Source organism: Corvus hawaiiensis, chromosome 10 (assembly GCF_020740725.1).
Source record: "Corvus hawaiiensis isolate bCorHaw1 chromosome 10, bCorHaw1.pri.cur, whole genome shotgun sequence".
NCBI classification, from domain to species: Eukaryota; Metazoa; Chordata; class Aves; order Passeriformes; family Corvidae; genus Corvus; species Corvus hawaiiensis.
The window spans coordinates 3187854-3210237 of record NC_063222.1 but is presented as its reverse complement, the minus strand read 5'-3'; the positions used below and the strand labels follow the sequence as shown (position 1 = coordinate 3210237).

Below are 22384 nucleotides of genomic sequence, written 5' to 3'. Positions count from 1 at the left end.
GCAAATATTCTGCTGTGTCTGGATTTTCAGAGAGAGATTAACAAAGGACTTTGTTAATGCTCCTTAAAGGAAATGAACTGCCATGGAGCAGAAGTGTAGCTTTCTCAGTAATTAAAACCTGGTTAAAGTGTAGGAAGGACTGTCAGCTTTTCTAGGGAAGAGTGATCACTCCTCACTCCCGGGGGAATCCATGTTAAGGCTTGTGTTGTTGAACACAGTTATAAATGGCCTGGAATAGAGGCTGAGTAATGAAGTGACAGTATATGCTGAAAATCACAGCATTAGGGTAGCAGAAACAAAAGCTGGCTGCAGTTGCAGAAGGTTCTCACAGTACTTGGTTATAGGTACTTGATACCAGCAGACGTAAACTAATGTGCACAAGGGATAAACAACTCCCTGTGCCTGTGCAGTGATGAGCTCATGAGACTGTGCCATTCAGGAAAGAGATCTTTTAAGTAATGCAGATAAGACTCTGTGAAACTCGCTCAGCAGCAGTCAAAAACAGCAAAAGAAGGCAAATAGAAATGACATCTCTAGGAAAAGAAGAGGGAGCAAACCAGAATGCCATGGTGTAAATCCATGGTGTTTTTGTGTAATGAATAACATACCCCTTCCAAAGTTAGGGGCAGACATTCTCCCCTCTCCAAAGAGTTGTAGTTAATATTAGGAAAAAGCACATAACTGAAGAACTTTTGTAAAAAGAGTAACCAAATAAACTGGAACTTAGCCTGGAAAATACATGTTTGGAAGTAGGAAGGATAAGAGGAAGGATTATGATAGAAATCTGCAGCCATGGGAATATCCCTGTTTATTTTGCCACCCCAGCATAGCAAGAATGAAAGGGTATCAAGTGGTGCCCATGTAAAAGGTGGTGACTTTTAACAGAGGAGGTATAAAAACATGGCCCCTTGACTCCCCAGAATATTTCTGGGTCCGTGGCATCCTTTGATGAGACATTTCCCTGGTTTGCTGCATGTGTGTGCTTGTTTTAACTTGCTTTTGGTGGCACTGACCACCTAGTTCTTGTGCTGAGGAGTAGGTGAGCAGTCAGACCCTATCTGCCCTCTCCATGCCATTCATGACTTTGTAGATTATTTTATTTCTCTGAAGTCACCTCTCTTCCAACCTGAAGTGCCTGGTCCTGCTCCATCATTCCTCACAGACCATCTGCTCAAGACCTCTGGGTCATTGTTGCTGCCCATCTCTGAACCTTTTTTCTGAGGCTGCATGAAAATACTGGTCTCTAAAAGTGAACACCTTCCTCTTGAACAGAGTGTTCTCTCAGTAGATCTCTGAGCATTTTACGAAGGACAATAGTATCTTTATTTCCTCTTGGAAGACAAGTAGGAAGAAGGACAGAGTGAGTTAACCCAGGTGGTTATGAGAGCAGACACTTGAGAATGCATTATCTGAAAGCAGTGAGGCTGGGAAGGGGAAAACACTATGTAGGGATAATACTGATTTTTGAAAGGCAGCTCAAAAATTAATTTCTGCCCATGGTTCTCATCTTTCCTGAATATTGTGCCCACTTTGGCTTCCTGTGTCTTAGATTGTGTAATTGAACCAGAAAAGCTTATGAGAGGGGCAGTGGGAATGATCAGAGGTGCAAAGTGGCTTCTGCACTAGGAGAGCTGAGTAAGCTAAGAGAAGGGCAAGAGAAGGCAGAGAGATGACATGGAGTTTGCAAATTCGGGAATGCTGTGGACAGTGTGCATGGAAGTGTAGTGTTTGCACAGTGTCTCAGTACAAGATCTTGACATACTGGAGCTGGTGAGTGACAGGATTGAAAGGGAGGGTGGATGGTAGGATGTCTTGTCAAAAGATGCTCAGGATGCAAAAAACTTCTGTTGAACCCAGGGATGCTCAAGCACATGGGAGAGAAATCGTCCAAGGGTTAGTAAGTACACACAAACCACATCCAGCTTCAGAGTTCTCATGAACTGGGAACAATTGGAGGCCAGGAGAGTACTCTTAGGAAATATCAGATGTCTTTCTAATACTACTCCATGAGCATTGGCATTTAAGCACTGTTGGAGACAGAAATGTTTATTCTTGTGTTCTTGTGTAATCCTGAAGGATGAGATTCATCTAATGTAACTTGTCATCTCAAAACTGGATTGTTAAACTCAGTGGGGTGATCTTTGTTTTTGAGGTGCCTCCCTAGCTGAATTGCCTACAAACAGCACCTAACATTTCATGGCTGTGTAGGTGAGATGAATCCCACCTCTGCCATGTTTTTGTAAGAACAATAGCAAGTTACAGACAGAACTCAGACAAAGATTTATAGCAGTGACTCTGAAGACATCTCTCAGACTCTCTCTGGCTCTCCTGGAAAAGACTAAGAGGTGATTTGATTATACTGTGTTAGTGCTTCTTGGTGAGGAAATTTGTCTTCCTGAAAGCTCTTTTAATTTAGCATGAGAAAGTGGGATAGCTGTTTGTGGAACCTGATGTTGAACATACTTAAATGGGAAATGATGACCCTTTTTTTAGAATGTAATTAAATACTGAAGCACTTGAGGATATGAGGAAGTGTCCTCTGGTTCAGATAGAAGTGCTGTTTGAGTAGGTCAGATCCTCTAACCAGGGTTATGAGGCAAGTTGGGATTTGTAGCCATCACAGGTTGTTGCAGTTTCTAAGACATGAAATAGCTTGGAGCTGAAACCTCTTAGAAAGATTCTAAAGTTTCTGGTTGCTGTGCCATTGTCAATGGTATAAGCCCCTGTAATCCCCAAACTGTGCAGGTGCAATCATGAGTGGTTTCTTCTACTGTCCCTGAAATGTGTGCACGTGCATCAAATTATTGATGGTCCTGAGGAGTGAAAAGCTGCACTTCCCACCTAAGTCCTACATACAAAATAGTTTTGTTGCCATTAAGCACATCAAAATATCATAAGCTGTAAATATATAAGAAATACAGGACAAAGGAACAACTCAGATTTTTTCCTTCTGAACTTCTTCAGTATAGGAAGAAAAGTTACTCTTTTTAGTCTCCTGTTCCTTTTTGAAAAGTAATAAATTGTGCAAGTGATGGCAAATTGTTAATCAGGTCCTTTGTGATAGAGTCCAAAATAATTTATTAAATGTCTGGTTGTAAAATTTCCACTTAATTCAGCAGAACTGGATTTGTTACAAAAATTTCTTTGTAAGAAAACACTGCTTTGTTGTTGGCCTGCTTTTTTCTTCTATAATCCATATAGCTTGCTCCCAAATCTGCTTTGCTCAGTAAATTTTAAACAAAACCAATCATTTCTAAATAAGAAGATAAATGCTGCTTTTTGATACCACAAGCCCTTCTAACGGGGTAAGACCTGACACCTGATTACACAGGCATTGTGATACACCTGAAGCTATACTGGTGACTGTCCAAATGGGAAACCTGTTGTTCCTTGTTTTCTTTTGCAAGAGTACCAGACTGGAGGCTTGGTCCTACCACACCTTCCACTAGAAACAAGCAGTTCCACGGTGATGCTCAGGCCATGTCCTGGTGCAGGAAGGCTGGCTTACTCCATCCTGTGTTATGGTGGTTTCTAGCTCCTGTTGCTAGTGCTGCAGATGAGGGTTCAAGAAGACTTCTGGTGAGTTAGAGACTTTCAGAGGTATTGGAGCCCTGTCCTGTAGCTTTCTAGACTTCAGTTTGCAAGCGTTGGCTGACAGTCCCAATCCGAACAGATTGTCATTGTTCAATTATTTAACTTCTGCATAATCTTTGCATGAATAGAATTTCTTGTGTGTCTTACAGAATAACCTTTTATATAATTAGTATCTGCAATAATTTTTTCCTTTGGAAAGTAATTCATGTCATCTTGCAGAGATAGGACAGACATAAAGCATTATTCTGCAGTCACACAAGAAGCGCTATTCATTCACAGTTTGTGTTGTGAAGCCAGTCCTGTATCCCCGGGGCTGGGTTGGTTTCGTGGCAGCAGTCCTAATTACAGAATCTTTTTGCAGTGTTTCTGAACTGGGGGCTGCTCTAGAGTCAAACTGGAATGAAGTGGCAGCCTGCAAAGAGCCAAGTAGGAAAGTTTCCTGATGCATTTGGTCTTTGCATTCTACTCATAAATGGTAGGTTTTAGTCACCCACCAAGGGTCACAACTGAAGCTCAGCTTGAGGCAGCGTTCCCAGATCTGAAAACAGGGATACTCCTCTCTTAGGCTTTGTCCTGACTAAGTTTGCATGCTGGATCATGTTCAATGGATCGCACTCAAACAAAGCTGCAAGCTGAGCATGTCCTACCTTGGGCAAGGCAGTGGGGAAGGAGAGAAATTTCTACTCTGCATCTGTAAGGATTTATGCTGCTCCAGCCCTTGAATAACCTAAGCATGTTTCTGCAGACAGCGATAATAAAGCAATTAGTAAATAGTTACTGAGAAGACATGAGTTAGTGTGGTAGAAAAGAGGATATTGGGGTTTCATATTGATAGTTTGATTACTTCCTCCTGTGATACAGCAGTAAAAAGTGCTGTCAACAGAGGCAGGAGGCAGCAATCCTGTGTTGGCCTTGGCAAGTTTGTGTTTGCATTGTGTTGGTTTGTGATAGTACCAGAGGAATACAGGCAAACTGGAAAGGGATTAGAGTGCAGCAATCATTGCATAAACACCTAAAATGGTTATTGGGCATAGCTGGCAATACCAGGTTGAACTAAAAAAAACCAGTCCATGTAGATTGGGAATCTAGGAGACCTTTCCTTGAAGGATTTGTGGAATAACCTTACAGATGCAAAAACTTTGTTGTTTGAAGGTGGCTTAAAGAATTAGAGGAACTGGCTTAGTCAGTGATGTGGTGGGAGGAAATTACTCTTGGAGTGACAGAGGAGAAGGAGACAGTGAGTAACACATTATTACTCTACTTAAGAAATAACTTAATCAAGATGTAATTACTGCCCAAATTGGGTATAAACCCAAACTGTACTTAGCAGATAAAAGGAAGACCAGTCTCTCCTTGCTGTGTATGACACAGAGGGAGGAAGGAGCCCTCAGGAAGTCCTGTGCTTTTTGAGAGGCAATATTAATTCTTCAGCAAACCTGCTGTCCTGAAGACCTCTCCTTTCTCTAAATATTATATAGCAGTCATTTCAGGAAATGCCAGAAGGCTCGTTTGGAGTTGGTGGAGGCTCAGAAAAGGAAAAGCAGCAGACCCCTTACCCTGATGTGTTGAAGGGAGTCTGTGGATCAGTGGCCTTTTTGGAGGCCTAGCACGAGTTTCCTGACAGAGCCCATGAAGGCATTGGGGAGCCAACAGCACTTTTTAAACTGTGGCTCTGATTCAGCAGAGGGTTTAGCACACGTGGCAGTGAAGCCTGAGTGACTGGAGGGTGTGGAGTGTGTTCCCTGGGTGTGCGAGTGATGGTGTGAGCACCACGGGGTGCGAAAAGGGTTCTGTGCACGCCCTTTCTCCACTGGCACCTTGACTCACTGCAGTGGCTGGGGCACACCTGGTACCTGTGCTTGTCCCTGGGCAAGGGGCACACCTTGTACCACTGCTCATCCCTGGGGAAGGGGCACAGCTGGTACCACTGCTGTGCTCATCCCCTCGGGAAGGGGCACACCTCATACCTCTGCTCATCCCTCGGGAGGGCCCTCCTGAGCCGGAGGGGCTTTGGGGCAGTGCCAGTGGGTGTGGAGGGGAGCAGGCCAGGACAGGAGGAGCTGAGGAGGTGCTTGGCCCACAGCTGGGATGGGCAGGTGGCAGCCTGTTCCAGAGCCCAGCGTGGCAGTTAGCTCTTCATCTTGCATGCAGTTGTTTCAATGCTGTATATAATCCAAAGAACAAAGTGGGAAGGGTTCTTTACCTGTGCCCCTCCACATAACTGCAGTGAGCAGACATGGCACATCACAAATTCCATTGAACACTCTTGAACCAGTGCTTCTCAATTAAGGCTTTAAAATATGTAAAATGTGAATATTTAGACTTGTGCTCTCCCCAGTCGATAATTACAACAGCACCAAACTCTTAGGGCACTTGCCTTGTGTGTGCTGTGTTTGTCCAGGCTCTGAGCTAAGTTGGTGGCATGGAACTGTGTGAAGGGCAGTGCTTTCATCAGGTGCAGGCCTGGCCTTTTGCAGTGCTGGATATTTACCTTTGAAGAAACCAAAATAAACCCATGCTGTGGAGTGACTTAGCTGTGTGGTATAATAATGTTTTATTAAATTGATTTCTGTTTGTACAGGAATAAAGGGTGCTCAGAATTTCACTGGGGTGTTTTCATTTGATTGTTCATGTATTAAGAAAGATGAGTCTATGTCTAAAATTCAAGACCCTTAAATCTGAGATTTCCTTTTTTTTCATAACAAAGTTAAACAGCTTTGGGGTTTTTATCTGGTGCAGTTCTGACCATGATGATAGGAAATGCAGCTGGAAATGACTGTGCTAAGTGTAAAACACTCAACTCCTAGTTTTCATAGGCTTAACCTTTATACAAATGTTACTATCCTCAGTGTCTACAGCAGTGGACTTACTGTATTAAATATGCTACTATTTATGGGTTGTAAGAGAAACAGTTATTCCTCCTTAAAATATATTGCTATGGTCCCAGAGACCTTGGTGAAAGGCTAATGGAAGCCAATGTGGCCTTTACTAAAGACTGCATTCTTACAGGCATTCAGCTACTTTGCTGCAGGCTTCTTGCAGCTTTTTATAATCCAGAGAGCTTGGAAATCCTGAAAGTGTTTTTCTCTACTGCCCTTTGCTTTATCTTTAGAGCCTTGGAAAATGAAAGGCAGAAATTCACAACAGGATCAAAATGTTTTGCTCTATTAGAATTAAAGGTAATGTTCTGCTTGGTCTGGGGAGGAAGAAAAGCAAGTTGGAAAAAAATTAATGAGTGGCTAAAATAGAGCTGTTAAAATGGCAGCACACAGACAGCCTGTGTATAAATATAGGCCAGCTCCTCAGCACTGTTCTTATATGGTAGATCTGAGTGAAGGAAGAATATCAGCCTACTCTGTTCTGTGCAGGCCTGTGTGCTGGTTGTTCTGTCTGGTGCCAGATGTTCAGTAGTAGACAAGGCTGCATAATACATGGCAATCATAATGACTGTCACCTTTATTTCTGTTGCAGGGACCTGTGTCACCAGTGTGAAAGAGGACTCTCCTAAGCACACTGTGGATTTTTTGTCTGTACAAGCTACTGGATTATCTACCTTTTACTGACCCACCCAAAAAGAGAGAAAAGGGGTCGAACAGAACTTGTTGGCTTGTCACTTCTGCCTAGGAACTGGCTGGATTTTATGGCCTGTCTGGAAAAGCTACCTGGACCATTGGAAATGGAGCAGCTCGTGCTGCACCTCTGCTGAGCAAGGCTTTCTGCATGGAATATGAGCATCAAGGTGCCTTAAGTTATATCATATGCAAGTTGCACTGGTTGTTGTAACTGTACTGCTGAAACCACTCCAGACTTCTCCAGGGCTTCCCAAGGCAGTAGCTCCTCACACAGTTTGGATGTTTCCAATTGACATTTGAATGTTTTCATCCGATCTGGTGTGGCTGTGACAAGTGAGCTTTTCCCTGTGAAGTTCATGGTGAGTTTTGCAGCCTCACTTCCCAGCGTGGTCTGTGCTATGGCAGCGACCTACAGGCTGATGGTGACTTCAGTGAACTGCTACAGCAGCGTGGTGATAGAGCAGCACTCCCAGCACACTGTGCACTACTGCACAGGCTCCTGCCAGCTGCTCAAACAGGGACTCACCTGCATAGTGGCCCACCACAGTGTCTGTGCAGAGCTCAGTGTCCAAAATGCCAACCTGGACCATAAAATTCCTGTTCCTGAAAATGGTCTTGCCTTGGCTGGCAATGAGGACTATCACCAAATCCTCCCAAACAATCCAAGAATCAAGAAGGGCTCTTCAGTTCAAGCCTCCAGCAGTTTAAAAGACATTACTGGTGAGGCAATAAACCTTGCCAGTGGTAAAATAAAGGAATTCTCCTTTGAAAAGCTCAAAAACTCTTCCAGTCATGTGGCCTACAGAAAGGGAAGGAAAGTTCGGTCAGAATCTTTCAGCAGACGATCCTTTGATTTTGACCTGATTTATGGGCACTTCAACAATGATGAGAACTGCCCTCCATGTGGCTTTTTGCAGAGTCCCTCACCTGTGGAGAAATGGCAGGAGAGCAATGATGCTCCAGAAGTCACCGTGAATCCTGTGGTTCCCTTCTCCCCTCATTCCTTCCCCGAAGAAAACTTCATTACCCAGATTTTAGAAAAACACAAGCTAGATGGTTCTTCTAGTGGAGATATTAAGGTGTGCCTGGACATCTTGCTCAAGTGCTCAGAGGATCTGAAAAAGTGCACGGACATAATCAAACACTGCATCAAGAAGAAGTCTGCAGATGGCGTTGGTGGAGGGAACAGCAGTGATCCCCTGGCTAACTCAGAGATGATATACATGAATCTGATGACAAGATTTTCCTCCTACCTGAAAAAGCTGCCTTTTGAGCTGAAGCCAGCGGGGCAGAGGGAAGCAAGTGACTGGGCAGAGCTGGTGAACTGTTTCCATGGCTTGCAGCAAACTTCCATTCCCCTGGTATTTGGTGATGAGCAGCCGCCCAGGTATGAAGATATCATTCAGCTGCCATCCTCTGGTGCAGTTCCTCTCATTCTACCAGGTCAGGGTGAGGTGACAAGCACCTCCCAGTCCATCCAAACAGGTACTGTGAGCTTCACCTCCAACTCCCTGCCCGGTGTTCCTCCAGAGAGCAGCGTGAGAGCTGTGAGAGATGCTCTACCTCAGTCACCAGCCCCGAGCCCCTGCGACCGCACGTCTGCCACCGAGGCACTGTACATCGAGGAGGAGTCTGATGGGGACAGAACAGCAGGGACAGGGAAGAAGGCAGAGCAGAAGGGGGGCTGGCAGAGCCTGGAGCGCAGCTACCAGCGAGCTGCTGGTTCAGACCTTCCTGCTGATGCTAAAGCAGAGCGGGCCAGGGCGGGAGATGCTCCCGAGAAAACGGCTCCTTTAAAACCAGTGTCGGATCCTGGGTTGTGTGGTGCCCAAGCTGCTGTCCCCAAGGGAGCCCAGACATGCAGCAGGGTGGACAAGGAGGAGATAGACAAACTGCTGCTGGACTTGGAGAGCTTCTCACAGAAAATTGAGAGTACTCTGAGGGAACCCTCTCAGAAGGAGGGTGAACCTGCCTCTCTGCAGGTGTCTGGCAGGCAGGGTAGACAGGCTCTACCTCTGGCTCTTGAACCCAAAACTAAACCCACTGATCCCCCTTCTTCTTTGTCAAAAATCATGGAAACCAACGGTCATAAAATGGAAGAGGATGACAAAGCTCTTTTACTGCGTATCCTGGGAAGCATTGAGGACTTTGCCCAGGAGCTGGTGGAATTCCAGACAGGCAAGGGAAGTTTGTCCAAGGAGAGGGAAGTGATGCAAATTCTCCAGGAAACTTTAGCAACTCCTTCACAGTCCCTCCTTGCAGGGCAAGAAAGCCATGTTGGGGCTGCCTCCAGAGACTCTGTTCCAGCTTCAATTCAGCAGGCCCCAGAAGTAATAAAGGTAAGAGAACCAAACTTGTGATGGGATAGTGAGTAAAACAAACATGGGAAAATGGCAGGGGGGGTTGGTAGTAAATTATATCTGATGCATTGCGCTTTGAATGCTGCAGTGAAATAATGTGTTCAACCCAGCAGAAATGTAGCCTTTATTTAAATACAAACAAAAAAAGGAAACTGAAACCCATGAGAAAATAAAATAGGTCCTGACATGCAGGTTCACCTTTGAGCTTGATCTTTTCCTGCTGGTGATCCTGTAGACCGTTTACTTGTGGTTTAAATGGGTCCCTTATAATAGGGGGTAGTAATAATTACTTTAATAAGTATAAATAATTACTTTATTTCTGGGAGCAAGTATTGGAGTGCCTCTCAGCAGTTCAGTGAGAACTGATTCTTCCACCTCTCCCTTTCCCATCTCTGAGCAGCCTTTGTTGTCCTCCTCATCACTGGTTCCTAAAGAGAGCAATCCTCCATGGGACAAAGGACAGAATCTCAGAGGATTTAGTTTTGCTTTCCCTGTCCCCAGTGCATGGAATCATGTGGAGTCTGCATTGCTTGTATCTCAGATGAGGAGTAGGTTTTCCCAGGAAAAAGGGTCTTGAGGGGAGGCTGCTTTAGAGGGAAACCAGGGCCATCTGTTGAGTTCTCAGTGCTTTTCATTTGGTAACAACTGCCAAATTTCAAGAAAACTTGTTGCCATACTTCCAAGTAGGCAGTAACTGTAGAGAGGACTTCAATTTCCACAATCCACCTTCCACACAGGCACTGAAAAAGTGCCCAGGTTATAAGTGAACTTTCACAGCTTCTTCCAGTTGGAGCATAATGTGCATGTTTTCAAAACTGGCCACTTTTCCCCAAAATTTGGTGCAGTTCTGAAGGAGGGTACGTGGGGTGTGTCTGACCCTGCATGATGGTGCTGAGATCCTTTTAGACCAGGCTCTCCAAGAGTTTCTGTTGTTGCTCTGGGCAACTTTGCTTACAGAAAATGGTATTTTGATATTTCAGCAAGGGAAGAATCTTTTTCCTCAGAGAGTGTAGAATTAAACAGCTCCAAAATCTCTAAAGTAATCCCTTGTAATATCTATTCTTGTCTTGTACGTTAATTTACAAAATTTTCTAACTTGTGAGCTTCAAACAAAAATGTGTTTGATGAAGTGAGACACTGGCTTTGTGGCAGGTTTTATATAATGCTTGAAAATGGGATGCATTTATGCTGCCAAGTGGCTTCTCAATGTGGTGCCTTGGCAGGTTGTGTTCCCCTGTTCCCACCTAGCTGTGTGTTAGTTTGCTCCCAGCCTGCCTTCTATGGACGTGCTCCACGGCTGCCAGAGCTCTGCTCTCCGTGCAGCCACACAACCCTTGCCTTGTGCAGGTGCCCAGAGCCAAAGACCCTGGGAGAGAAGGGGTGTTTTGGGGAGGGAGAGGATGTGGAGGCAGCTGGTCCCCTCAGCAGGGGGCACAAGGCACCGAGCTGCTGCCTCTGCACTTGCCCTGAGGCTTGCTGTCATTTGTGGCACAGATGTGTCCCTCTCCAGGTGTAGCATCTAGGGAATACATCCATATTGCTGGATCAGTCTGGCTGTAACTGAAGCTGCATGTGCATTCTCATTCAGAACTGCACGTGTGCCTCAATTATGCAAAGTATTTGATGTGTTTTCTTAAGGCTCATAAAACTGTTATCAAATAGCTGGGCACACATGCAGAAACCCAGAGCTCTGAGACTGATGAAAACACAGCACACCTTTTGTTTGTGAAGGTTGTGACAGATTTAATATCCCTCAAATGCTAAGCAATGAAAAAGGAGAGGGAGAATCCTTCATACCCGGCTGTTCTCTGGCTCAGCTGGCCTATCTGTGTTAAATCTGTGCTAACTTATATCAGCAACAGACTTTCTCTTTATCATAAACCCAATTATGATCCTCCACAGAGAACAATAGGATTACTTGCCTCTTTGTCTTCAAAACCCAAATATTTAGAAACTAGGAAATGAATACTCAAGAAGTCCATCAATTTTGCAGAGCACATAATAAGGTCACCACGCTTCTTTCAGGCAGGCCAGGAAGCATTGCATACTTCTAGACTGTCCAACATTTCCCATTCTGAGATCCAGTTTTCCATTGCTTATCTCTAAACCTCCCAGCTATTTGGTTTGGGATTTCCTGTTCTCTGTGCTTGTCTTAAGCTGATTTTTTAGTATGTTGGTTTTGAAAAAAATAGTTCAGAGAGAACAGTACAGTTGCCTTTTAGAGGTCAGCAAGCCCCCCAGTACTTACTTGTATTTTTGTCTGTAGTGAGGAGGGCAATAAGGATCCTGGATGGACCAGCAGGTGTGAAGGAACTGGGGCAAACTGGGACCAGTAAGCAGTGAAGAAGGTGGAATGGGGCTGCAGAAATGCTGAGTGCTGGGGTGTGTTGGAAGGTAAAGACTGCTGCCTTTGAGTAAAATGTCATCTGCAAAGTCCTTGGAGAAGTCAGTGGTGGATATTTTTGAGCATAACCTCTCTGTGTCCTTTGTCTGCCACCTGTACAGGATGGGTGATTTGACAAAGTAAATTCAGCTAATGCTTGCAGTGGTGCTCTAGTGAAAGAACCCTAGAAAAGTCTGTAAGAAACGTGGTACTTCTGTTTTCGGAATCAAATGTGAGTGGTGCAGGGCTCTGCTGCATGTTCTGCTCACGTGTTGTATTTTAAGAGCTGTTGAATAAAGTTTGTGAATAATTTTGGGAGCAGAGGTGAGGACCAGGCTTTGATACAAAGAGACCCTTTTGGTTTTTGTCCCTCTGCTGTTGGGTATCTCCTCAAAAAGATCACTTGTGTTGTAGTGAGCCAGAGCAGTTCTGCTTCCCATTTTAGTTAAACCTAACTAACATTTTTGTTTTCTGTCATCTTAGTAAGTGGAATAGCTCAGGCTGAGGTCAGGTGAGTGATCCAACCATTTCTGGCCAGGGACCGTGGATCTGGGAGCAGAGGGTTTGCGGGGTTGATAAGGGCACCTTTATAACCACCTTGTATCTCAGCTGGTGGAGCCCTGAGTGAAGTATCCAGAGGATGTTCCCTGTTTCCGCATTTCCCCTGGGTGGGCTCTGTCTAATCCTGCCTCTCCTGAATGACTGATGGGGTGGGGGTTGCTGGGACTCTCAGAAGGTTCTTAACTCCCTGTGCCCTGAAACACCATCCCAAGGCCACACACTTTGCTTTTTTGTATCCAAATGTGTGTGTTGTGTGCTTAAACCAGGGGGCCCTAAGAAGGCTCTGAGGGGAATTAACTGTTTCTGAATCATAGAAAGTCAAGGTTGACCTGGTAACTTCGTAATTCTGCCCCCTCATAATTTTGTGTGCTTCTTTGTTTTGCAAATGTAATGGCATTCTAATCAAGGATCTTGTATGGGGTGAGTAAGTGTAAAAAGTGGTTTCTATAATGTCGTAGTAACTTTAACTTTGTTCTGAAATAATTGTGTATTCTCAAAATGCATCTAAAATATAATGTAAAACTCTGGAAAATCAACTTTCATCTTACATATGTTACAAATTGTTTTGGTCACTTATTGATAATATCTGTCATTTAAGCTATAGACACAATCTGCACTCATTTCAAACATCAATTATTCATTACTTCTCAACACAAATAGTGAAAAACTATGGGCTTTTTTTTCTATTGGTAACAGTTATTGAAATAAAAACAAATAATAAGTGAATCTAAAGTATCTCAGAATGAAAGGCTAACAGAGGCAATCTCTCACCTTCAACCTGGGTCACCTACAGCAAGGAAGGATTTCTGGGTTTGTGGTTTGTACAGTTGGTCTGGCTGTTGAGACCAGACTTTTCTGCTGTGGGTTTTGTCCAGTTGACTTTGAAGCTGTTGAAACAAGATTCCCTTACTGTTGATTTCTCATAGTACCGTCTATTTATTTCTTTATTTAGACTCACCTTGTGTGTTTTGAGGATAGGAGGTACCATGCTAGAAACCTGCTATTCCAAAACATTGAAATACAGACACACTGAGCCTTGCCTCTGGATTACTTGTGTTTTTCAGGTTATCAGTGAAAATCCCCCAAACTTCTGAGATCCTTTGTGACTTGTTAATTTGTGCATGAAAAGTACATGGCTGTGCTGGTTTTTTTAAGTAGGAACTAGTGGCTGCCAGATTAGTGTGTCTCTTTAATGTCTACGTCTGTCAAAGGTCTCTATAGTTGGTCTGGATGCAGCTGGAGGTCAGAGAGGTTCCTTGGGCTTCATTTCCTCTGCAGGCTGTAAGCAGAACATGAAGTAATTCATCACTTGCCACAGATGATTTACAATAAATCACCTCCTGACATGCTACTGCCTGAGATGTGCAGCAACCCCAGTACAATGGAGCTTCATGGGCTCTTTAAGTGTTGCCTTAATGTTTAGAAAAAAATTGTCAGAGTCAGAAAAAACAAATTTGTTCCAAATGTTTTGCATATGGATCAGTGTATCCTTTACTTGGTGGCAGTTCCACTTTAAACATTCCTATCTGCCTTTTTCTTTTTTTTTTCATCCCCATCCTCTTTGTGCCACTCTGTTAGGCTTTGTACTCATTTGGGCTTCATATTAACTTGGGGTTTTCTACAGGAACCCAGGAAAAGACATCAGAGGCACATGTCCCATAAAAACTTTCTGTTGTGAGGCTCACTGAGACCTTTGCATTTCAATGCAATACCTTGATGAGAGCAAGCCCTAGTAGCTAGAAATTGGGGTTTTTTCTGTGTTACTGAACCTTAGACGTGTCTCAGGTTTTACAGTCAAGTAGGGGAAGCACCCCATGGGACTCTGTTCATTTTTTGTGGGAAGAATTGGATGTAGGCCTTTGTTCAGCACCATTCTCATGGTAAGAGAGGGAGACCACACTTCTAACAAGCCTAGACAAGGTTAGAGCAAGGGTTTGAAGTCTGCTTGCTCCAAGTTGTGCAGAGAAGAAGTAGACTATTGTCCCCTGAGAATTGCTTTGCCTTTGCCTTGTGAGAGTTACAGGGAAAGTGAATAACAAGAATGATACATTTTGATGTCTTAATGAAACTGTTTTCTTAAGAGCGGCTTGTGAATGACTGAGCTTATTATCCAAGATCATCCTTATGTGCTTGCTTGGCATTAAAGGAACTAGATGATTTGCTTTTTCCAGCAAGAAGGAAAAAATTATGTTTTTTGAAAATTACAGCCTTCAGTGAAGAGTGGGAACTAATGCTGCTCCTCTGCTTCATCACCTCGGCAGCAGGGACCTCAAACCACTGCCATCCCACAGGCAGGGCCCATGGCTGAGCCTGGTTTAACTCTAGCTGAGCCTGACTGACCCAGGGGTGCCCCTCAGGTCTGAGCACTGGAGCACACAAAGTAGGAACTATTGGGGAAGATGGTATATTTAGCCACTTCTGCAGGGCATCTAATTTTAGAGCTCTTGGTAGTGGTGGTGGGTGCTTCCTTTCCCATGTCACCCCTGGCCTATTACAAGCCAAGGACAGATTGTCTGTCATGTAGCCAGCAGGGAAATAGATTCACTTGTAGATCATGTTTCTCAATTAAAGTATTACAAGAAGGCAGAAGATCCTGGTGGTACTGAAAGACACTTTGAATATTGGTTAAAATAGGGAACTCTGGCTTCAGGAGTGAGATAAAATCGCTAGATGTTGTCCTTGTGAAGAGAGAGAAGACATAATATGTTGAAGCCATTTGCCATTTTTTGCCTGTAAAAAATCAAAACCAAGAAAGCAACGTGCTGGTCTTGACGTGGTCTCCTACAGAGTGCCCGTGCCCCTTCTGGAAAGGCCAACATCTGCTTAGGAGCTGCCCAGGATGATGATCAAGGAGAGTTCTCTGCGGAGGGACCCAGACCTGGGAGGGGAGCTAGCTTTCCTTGCCAAGGGCTGTGACTTTGTTCTTCCATCTCGATTCAAGAGGCGGCTCAAGTCCTTCCAGCAGGCCCAGGTTTGGATGCTTGGCATTTCTTTATCTTTTTCTTTGTATTTTTTTATTGGATCAGAGAATCAATCTGTGTCCCCTCTAGGCGTGTCTATTTGCAGAAAGTTATTTGCAGCTAGATACCAGCAGGTTTAAAAATAAACCTTCCAGGCTTAGATTGCAGAGTTAAAATGTCTTTGTAAACAAGGGGGAAAATTAACAGCAAGGGCAGTGATTTAGTAATGGGGAGAAGTAGTGTAAGACTTAAGCATTTTCTGTGAGGTTTTTTGTGTGATTGCTCTGAATGTTTGTTGTTGCATGTGGAAGAACCACAACGTTCTGCTGTCAGCTGTACAAATGTGTGTGGACCAGCCTACCTGGCTTGGCTTTTATGATTTTACCATCCCAAGGTGCTGTTTCCTACCCTCTCTGGGCTGTGGCTGAAGGAATCGTTTAGTCTGGAAGACCCTGAAGATCGCAGAGGTGTAGCCAAAGAGATGGAAATTGTACTGCAGCTGTGTGCATTTGGTAAATCCCAGCTGCTGTACTCGCTCTCTGGAACTACTGACAAAAGATTGGAGTAATCTGTGCTAGGACACCAAATGGACATGTGGTCACTCCAGATTTAGAGGGTTCACGACATGCTGAAATCAGCCCATCTTGAGCTTTATCTATCTTTAAGTAATGGGTGACCTAGTGAGGGAGTTAAGAAGTTGCAATTAGGAGCAGTGCAGCTGTTTCCTAAGAAACAGCATTAAAATTGCTCCAAAGCATATTGTGGCACATTTTTTCATGCGTTCTGGTGACAGGTTAAAGTACATCTCAGAGGTTAATCTCTGGAACGTGTGTTTTTCACTCCCCGGGGGAGGATTGGATGAGGTAATAATATGCAGTAATGGCTTGGGCGGGGCCGAGCCGCTTGGAGAGACTGTGAGGAACCACAGCACAGCTAAATTCCCTTTCCAGAGTTAGTCTGATCACTAAGGACATAACCGGGGTAGGGTTTGCAGGGAGGGGTGGGACCTCTGGGCAGAACAGCTGGAAAAATGGACAAGGCTTTGGTCCACGAGCCCTCTGCCTGGTCTGAAGCAGGAACACTTTCACTGCTGAATGCCTTGGGAATGACTGCTCTGGGGCTGCCGGTCCAAGGCAAGTGAAATACTGCAGTGGCCACTTGCAGTATTCAAAAAAGATGGTCTTTTCCTCTTCTTTTTCTTCTTTTCTTGCTACCCCCTCACCGTGTGTCACCCTTCTCTTGCCCTGGGCCCCACAGGCTCTTTCTGTGAGCTGGCTTAATTCATAACACAGTAGAATATCATCCAGCAACACAGCCAAGTCTGTTTGCTGCCTTTCCAAGTGGGTTAAATCGGTTCCCAGAGTGACAATTGACCTCTGGGGCTGGAGGGCAGGGATGGGAGTTCTCCCACGTGGCAGCAGTGAGGTGTAGTTAAATGTTGTGCCTTGTGGGGCTATACCTGGGGCTTGGGATGAGCTGAGAGTAGAGGTAACTGGGCTCAGTAAGAAAACAAAAGTGCTGGCAGGTGAAAAGGTGGTAAGGTGGTGATAGGGAGCAGAAAGGTGAATGAGGGGTGCTTTGTGGAACACACAGATGTTGGCCAGGAAGGCGGGGGAGGAGAAGGGTGTTGGTAAACCCCTATCTCAAGAGCTGGAAATTCAAGTTCTTGTGCTTATCCTTTGCAGGACTGTTTATGGAAAGATCAGAGAGCCTCCCATAGCAGCATTGGGAGGAAGGGAGGTCTCTAATCCAACATCTCCCTTGTAGGAATACTATGTCTAACACTGGGTTACATCAGCACTGGCTTTCCCCAAGGATAGAGATTCCCCCAGCCCCTCTTGGTGACCTCTCACAGGCTGTACTACCCTCAGTATCCTCCAGCCTAACCCTCCCAAGCTGCAGTTTGGTTCCATTGTCACTGTAACTGCACTTCCAAGAGCTGCAGGCTGTGTTTAGCCCATCCCTTGGCTTCCCTTTCCCTGGCTAGCCGGGGCCAGCCCTCCATGTCTCCTGCTGCCTGATCTTGATCCCAGCTTTCTGATTTCCCTCCTTTACATCTCTGCCTGGTCTCTCCCCATCTCTTCTGAAGTGAAGGCCCAAAACTGATCCCAGGAACCCCGATGCAGCCTCACTAGTGTCAGACAGAGAGATAACAACTTCCTGTGTTTTCCTGGCCTTACTCCTAAGACAGTCCAGGACATCATTTGTCTTATCTGTAATCAGCCCTCGCTGCAGGCTTGTGCTCAGCCCATGTGCACCATCCCCTCCACAGCCTTTTCTGCAGGGCTATTGCTCAGCCAGTGGGTTTCCAGGCTGAACTGGTGCTGAGGGCTGTGTCCAAGATCCATAGGCACACTTGTCAGTGGAGGCGTGTGAGGCCTGTGTTTGCGAAACTCAACTGGATAAGGCCATGAGGAACTTGATCCAACCTTACAATTAGCACTGTGTCTACTCCCACCTAAATCCTTTTGGGTTTCTCAGTTGCTTAGGTAGAGTTTGTTTTCATTTTTGTTTTGCTGTGGTTGGACTTTGTTTCTGTTTCTGAGTTTGTTTCCTAGAGGAAAATATTCTCTCCAGAAATGCATTTTCTCATAGCTCTGTGATGTTTGGGGCCATGTGCAGATGAGCCTTTGTTCTTGCTGTCCTTAGAAATGGGTAAGAAAGAGGCAGCAGAAAGGTTCATTGATGAGAAAGGAAGAGAAAGTCTCAGGCGAGAGATACAAACCAGTTGTGGAGAACTGATGAGCTTTGAGGATGGCTTATGTCCAGGTACCATCAGACTTCAGGAAGGCAGGAACTATGAAAAATGAAAGGAGACATTAAGTCAGCACTGTGGACTGCAAGAACCCAGGCTAAGTCACTGTACCCTAGAAAAGAGGATTACAGTATCCTGTTTGGAAATAAAGCAAGAAACTGGTAAATATATTATCTAGGACCCTGTTGGAACCTGGGACCAGAAGGAAGGAGTAGAAGGAATTTGAGCACTTGATATGAGACTGCTTCCTTCCATGGAGTTTTCTGCTGGGACTGGCACATCCCTGGGAGACAGGCTGGCATGGCAGAGGTTTAGTCAGTGCTTTGTTTGTGTAGCTACAATGAGGCTGTAGTTCTGTCTGGTTTATTTATAACACAGATGTCACTATTTTTGTCTGCCCATAAATAAATGGTATGGCTGGCAAAAGGTGATACAGTAGATGGACAGATTTTAGTCAGGGTAAATTGCACAGTGCTACAGAGTGGTATTTAAAAATGGCCTTTAATCTCACCTTTCTCTTGAGCAAAAAAGAAAAAAAAAGTTTATCTGTTAATTATTGGCAAAAAAGCTAAAAGATTTATTAGAGTATTTGTCATTTCCTTTCTTAGTTGTCCTGTCTGAACGTGCACATCCTTGTTGGAGAAGTGTGTTCTGCTAGGCAAACAGCATTTAAGGCTAATTTTTTGTAATAAGAAACTGTTTATTTCCAAGGAATTTCCGCAGAATTTCCCCTCATACCACTTTCTTAAACTTTTCACAAAAAGTTGTAATTAACTTCTTCTTGTCCCCGTAGTGGTTTGCATCTGGGTATACCCATCCCAGAGTATTGATTTGTAAGGTTGTTCTAGGGAACAGACTCCTCAAGGACTAGTTGCTGCTTGTTTTTTTCTCTTTGTGTCATAACCAGCTCATTTCTTATATGAGAAAGAAGAAGACAAAGTTCAAAAATTGTATTTCTATTCCTGAGGCAGAATGTGAAAAGCAGCTATCCCTGAGCAATGCTTGCTCCTAGTTTGGCTTGGACTGAGCAGGAGCGAGTGAGTCAGACTTACTGGGAAGGTCAGCTGGGAACCTGTGTCCAAGCTGGCTCCCTCCTTCAAAGCCTGGCAGAATTCCCTGTACTTCTTCTATAGGTGTCTGACCTTCTGGTTTGTATGGTGGTTGTGGATCAGGAAATTCGTATCTCCTCTATAGTTCTGACTTGTGTGAGCTGGTACCGAGCATTGCTGGCTCTGGGAGTACCTGGAGGCAGAGGAGTTGCTCAGGTTTTCAGGAGGTGGAGGCCTGGGCAGAGAGGGTGAGCTGTGTTCCAGCATGGTCAGATCAGGCCGTGTGCCGTGTCAGGATGTGTGGAACATGCAGAAGGGAAGGAAAATGGCCCAGTGCTGTTGTGCTCTACCTGGGGACTTCTCTTCAAGAAGACAACAATACAGTTTTATCGTTCCCTTGTACTGTAACGGAAGGGGATATATTGTTACACTGAAGAGTCAGTGTCCTTTGAAAGAACATCTTGGTTTGTGGAACTTTTTGTTAAGTTTGAGTCATTTCTCTTCGTTCCTCCCAGTGCTGGCAGCTGGGAATGCCTTCGTATCCTGAAGAGATTAGGGAGCAATCAACCTGTTTGTGAGAAGTGGCCTTCAAGCAATCTGCTGTGAAGTCCTATTATAGAAGTCAAGTGGCTGCAGTTGGCACCTCGACGTCAGTTCCAGCTTTGCATTGTTTGTATGAATATGGTGCTGTGAGAGACCGGCAGGGACTTCCCCTCTGCTGGGATCCAGAAAGGGAAAACTGGGTCCTGGCTGGGCGGGCAGGCAGGGCGAGGGCAGATGGTAAAAGTGGAAGTGGTGATCTGTGTGATCCCTGAGCTGGGGCCAGGTGCTCCCTCCCCACACACATTCACTTGGTCTGGGCTTTGCTTTTGGTGCTCCACTGAGGAAAGGGCAGCAGGAAACTGGGAGAAGGATTGTCTTTTATTTAACCCAGTGAACTGTGCCCCCAAAGTGAGTGTCCAGCTCCCCCCAGCTTAACCTCTGCCACCACCTCAGGTCACCTGCATTGCCCTAGTGCAGGACAGAGTGACCAGGGCTGGTGCTCACCATCCTCCAGCCTGCATGAGCCCCAGGAACTCCCTGAGCCTCAGAGCTGGCCCCCTCTGAGCTCCAGCATCACTCAGGAGCAGACATGAAGATGTGCAGGTTTGAGTAGGAACAGTCAAGGAGGACAGGAGGGAGAACAGACGTTGGTGATCAGGCTGGCTTTCCAAAGGTTCAGAGCTGTTCAAACTCTGAATACTGGTATTGATGGAAATATTGAAGGCTGAAAATGATCTTTGGCTTTTCCTGTGTAGTAAGACAGAGAAGAAGACAATTTGAAGAACCCCAAGCTCCAGGTTAATGTGTTCTGTACAGAGCAGTTAAGGACAAAAGTGTGTTCTGGCTGGTGTGTGCCGCTGTTCCTGCTCCTGAAATGGGACAGCATTTGGGAGAAGAAAGAGGTCCTCCCATTTAAAGAAAGAGCCATGAAGCAGGGGAGTGAAGAGGAGGAAAATCCTTCTCTCTCTTCTTTTGTGCATCTCTGATGAGTGGGTTATAAAGTATTATAAGCTGCAGGTAAAAGCAGTGCTTAAAGAAGCTTTTACAATTCTCACTTCTTTACCTTATTGAAAGCAAATCTGTGGTTCGTTGGGGGATTCAGTATGTGTTAAGAAAAAAGCTCCAAGTTTATAGAAAATAATAAAGCAAAGTCAGTTCATCATATACATTCTTCTGCATTTAGTGGACTCAGACTTGGCTGCTTTATCCTAAAACCATTTTGTTTTGAAACAGTTAGAATAAACAAACTGAAAGTTGCAGCTGCATTTACTTGATTGTTGCCTTCTGAGCCTTATCACATATATTGCTACATTAATAACAACTCTTGCACTGGAACCATTGTGCAGTGGCAAAGCCTGTTGCCTTTTCCCAGGAAGGAGTGTCGCCATGGGGGAGCAGGGAATTCCTCATCTCTCTGCATTCCAGCAGCTGATTTTGCAGCTTATACTGTAGTTACTTATCAAAGTTTAAAAAACTTTCCCTCCCATGTCTGAAAAATTCCCTGGCTTAGGATCTCATTGTGTACTTAAATACAAATGCTGCCTGTGATGTAGAGCTAGAAATAGAGATCCAGTGGGGATCACCATATCAGCCATAGGCTCGTTACAGACAGGAGAGCAGTGAGGAAAAGACATCATGAGAGTGCCTCATGACACTCTGCTGGCTGCTCCTAATTCCTGATGGAAAAACTGATTGACCAGTGCTTAGTACCTTTGGCAAAATCAGGTCTGGGACTGTTTAAGTTGGGCCCTGAATAAAAGGCTTGCTGAAATTGAGAAGGAAGTCTTGAAAATCTTTTCTTAATTTATCTGTGAAGCAGTGCTTTGGCAAAACTAATTATGTTCCCAAGGGATAGAAAATGTCCTTGTTTGAATGTAAGCTTGCTTATACTTGAGGCAAGCCATTTGTGTGGGTGGGTGCTCTGGTTCCAAGGGGAAACTAAAGAGCAGATACTTGGCTGTTCATGGCACAGAATGACAAGACCAAGACCAGCAGGAGAAGAAATAGCATTGTCCTTGTCTGTGGTATCGCTGAGTTGCAGAGTGTGTTCTCCTGTGACTCAATAGGAAGTCATAATCCACAGCTACATATGTAAAATGCTCAGAAATGGCATATCCTAAATTTGCACTGGTTCATAATGCAGAAATTTTAATTGCCTATTTAAGATGTATTTCTATCCCTGTGCCATAATGTAATTGTTGGTAGGCATTAATTTTCTCCTAATCACTGGAAACACAAACTATTTTTTCCTGCTCCGTGTACCATGCTGTTAAAATGTGTTTGTTATTCATTGTATTTTCAGGTTCAAAGTAAACAAGAGAAGAAGGCAGGAACTTCATCCCCAGCCCCCCTGCAGCCCGTGGTTAGCCCTTGCACTCCTCTGCCTGTGAAGAAAGCCACCAGCAGTACCCCTGTGCCCATAAACATTCCACGTTTCTACTTCCCTAAAGGACTCCCGAATGTCTGCACTAACCATGAAGAAATCATTGCCAGGATTGAAGAGGCGTTTACAGAGTTTGAAGATGAGAAAGCAAACATCTGTGAAATGGGGAAAATTGCTAAGGTAAACACTGATGGTCTTGGAGGTCTTTTCTAACCTTGATTCCA

At 44.7% G+C, this 22384-nt stretch overlaps 1 protein-coding gene across 5 annotated transcripts in view; it reads left to right on the top strand.

The window, feature by feature from the left end:
* PPP2R3A (protein phosphatase 2 regulatory subunit B''alpha) overlaps positions 1 to 22384 on the top strand; it is a 54449-nt gene that overhangs the window by 8575 nt on the left and 23490 nt on the right. For 3 of the 5 annotated variants that reach the window (XM_048314135.1, XM_048314136.1, XM_048314137.1), the window contains exons 2-3: positions 7066 to 9505; positions 22080 to 22340. In XM_048314135.1, the coding sequence (XP_048170092.1) occupies positions 7523 to 9505; positions 22080 to 22340 (2244 nt within the window). In that variant the 5' untranslated portion in view covers positions 7066 to 7522. Of the gene's footprint in view, positions 1 to 3556; positions 3580 to 7065; positions 9506 to 15257; positions 15442 to 22079; positions 22341 to 22384 lie in introns of those variants that run through there. The other 2 variants (XM_048314138.1, XM_048314139.1) reach the window with 2 other exon arrangements.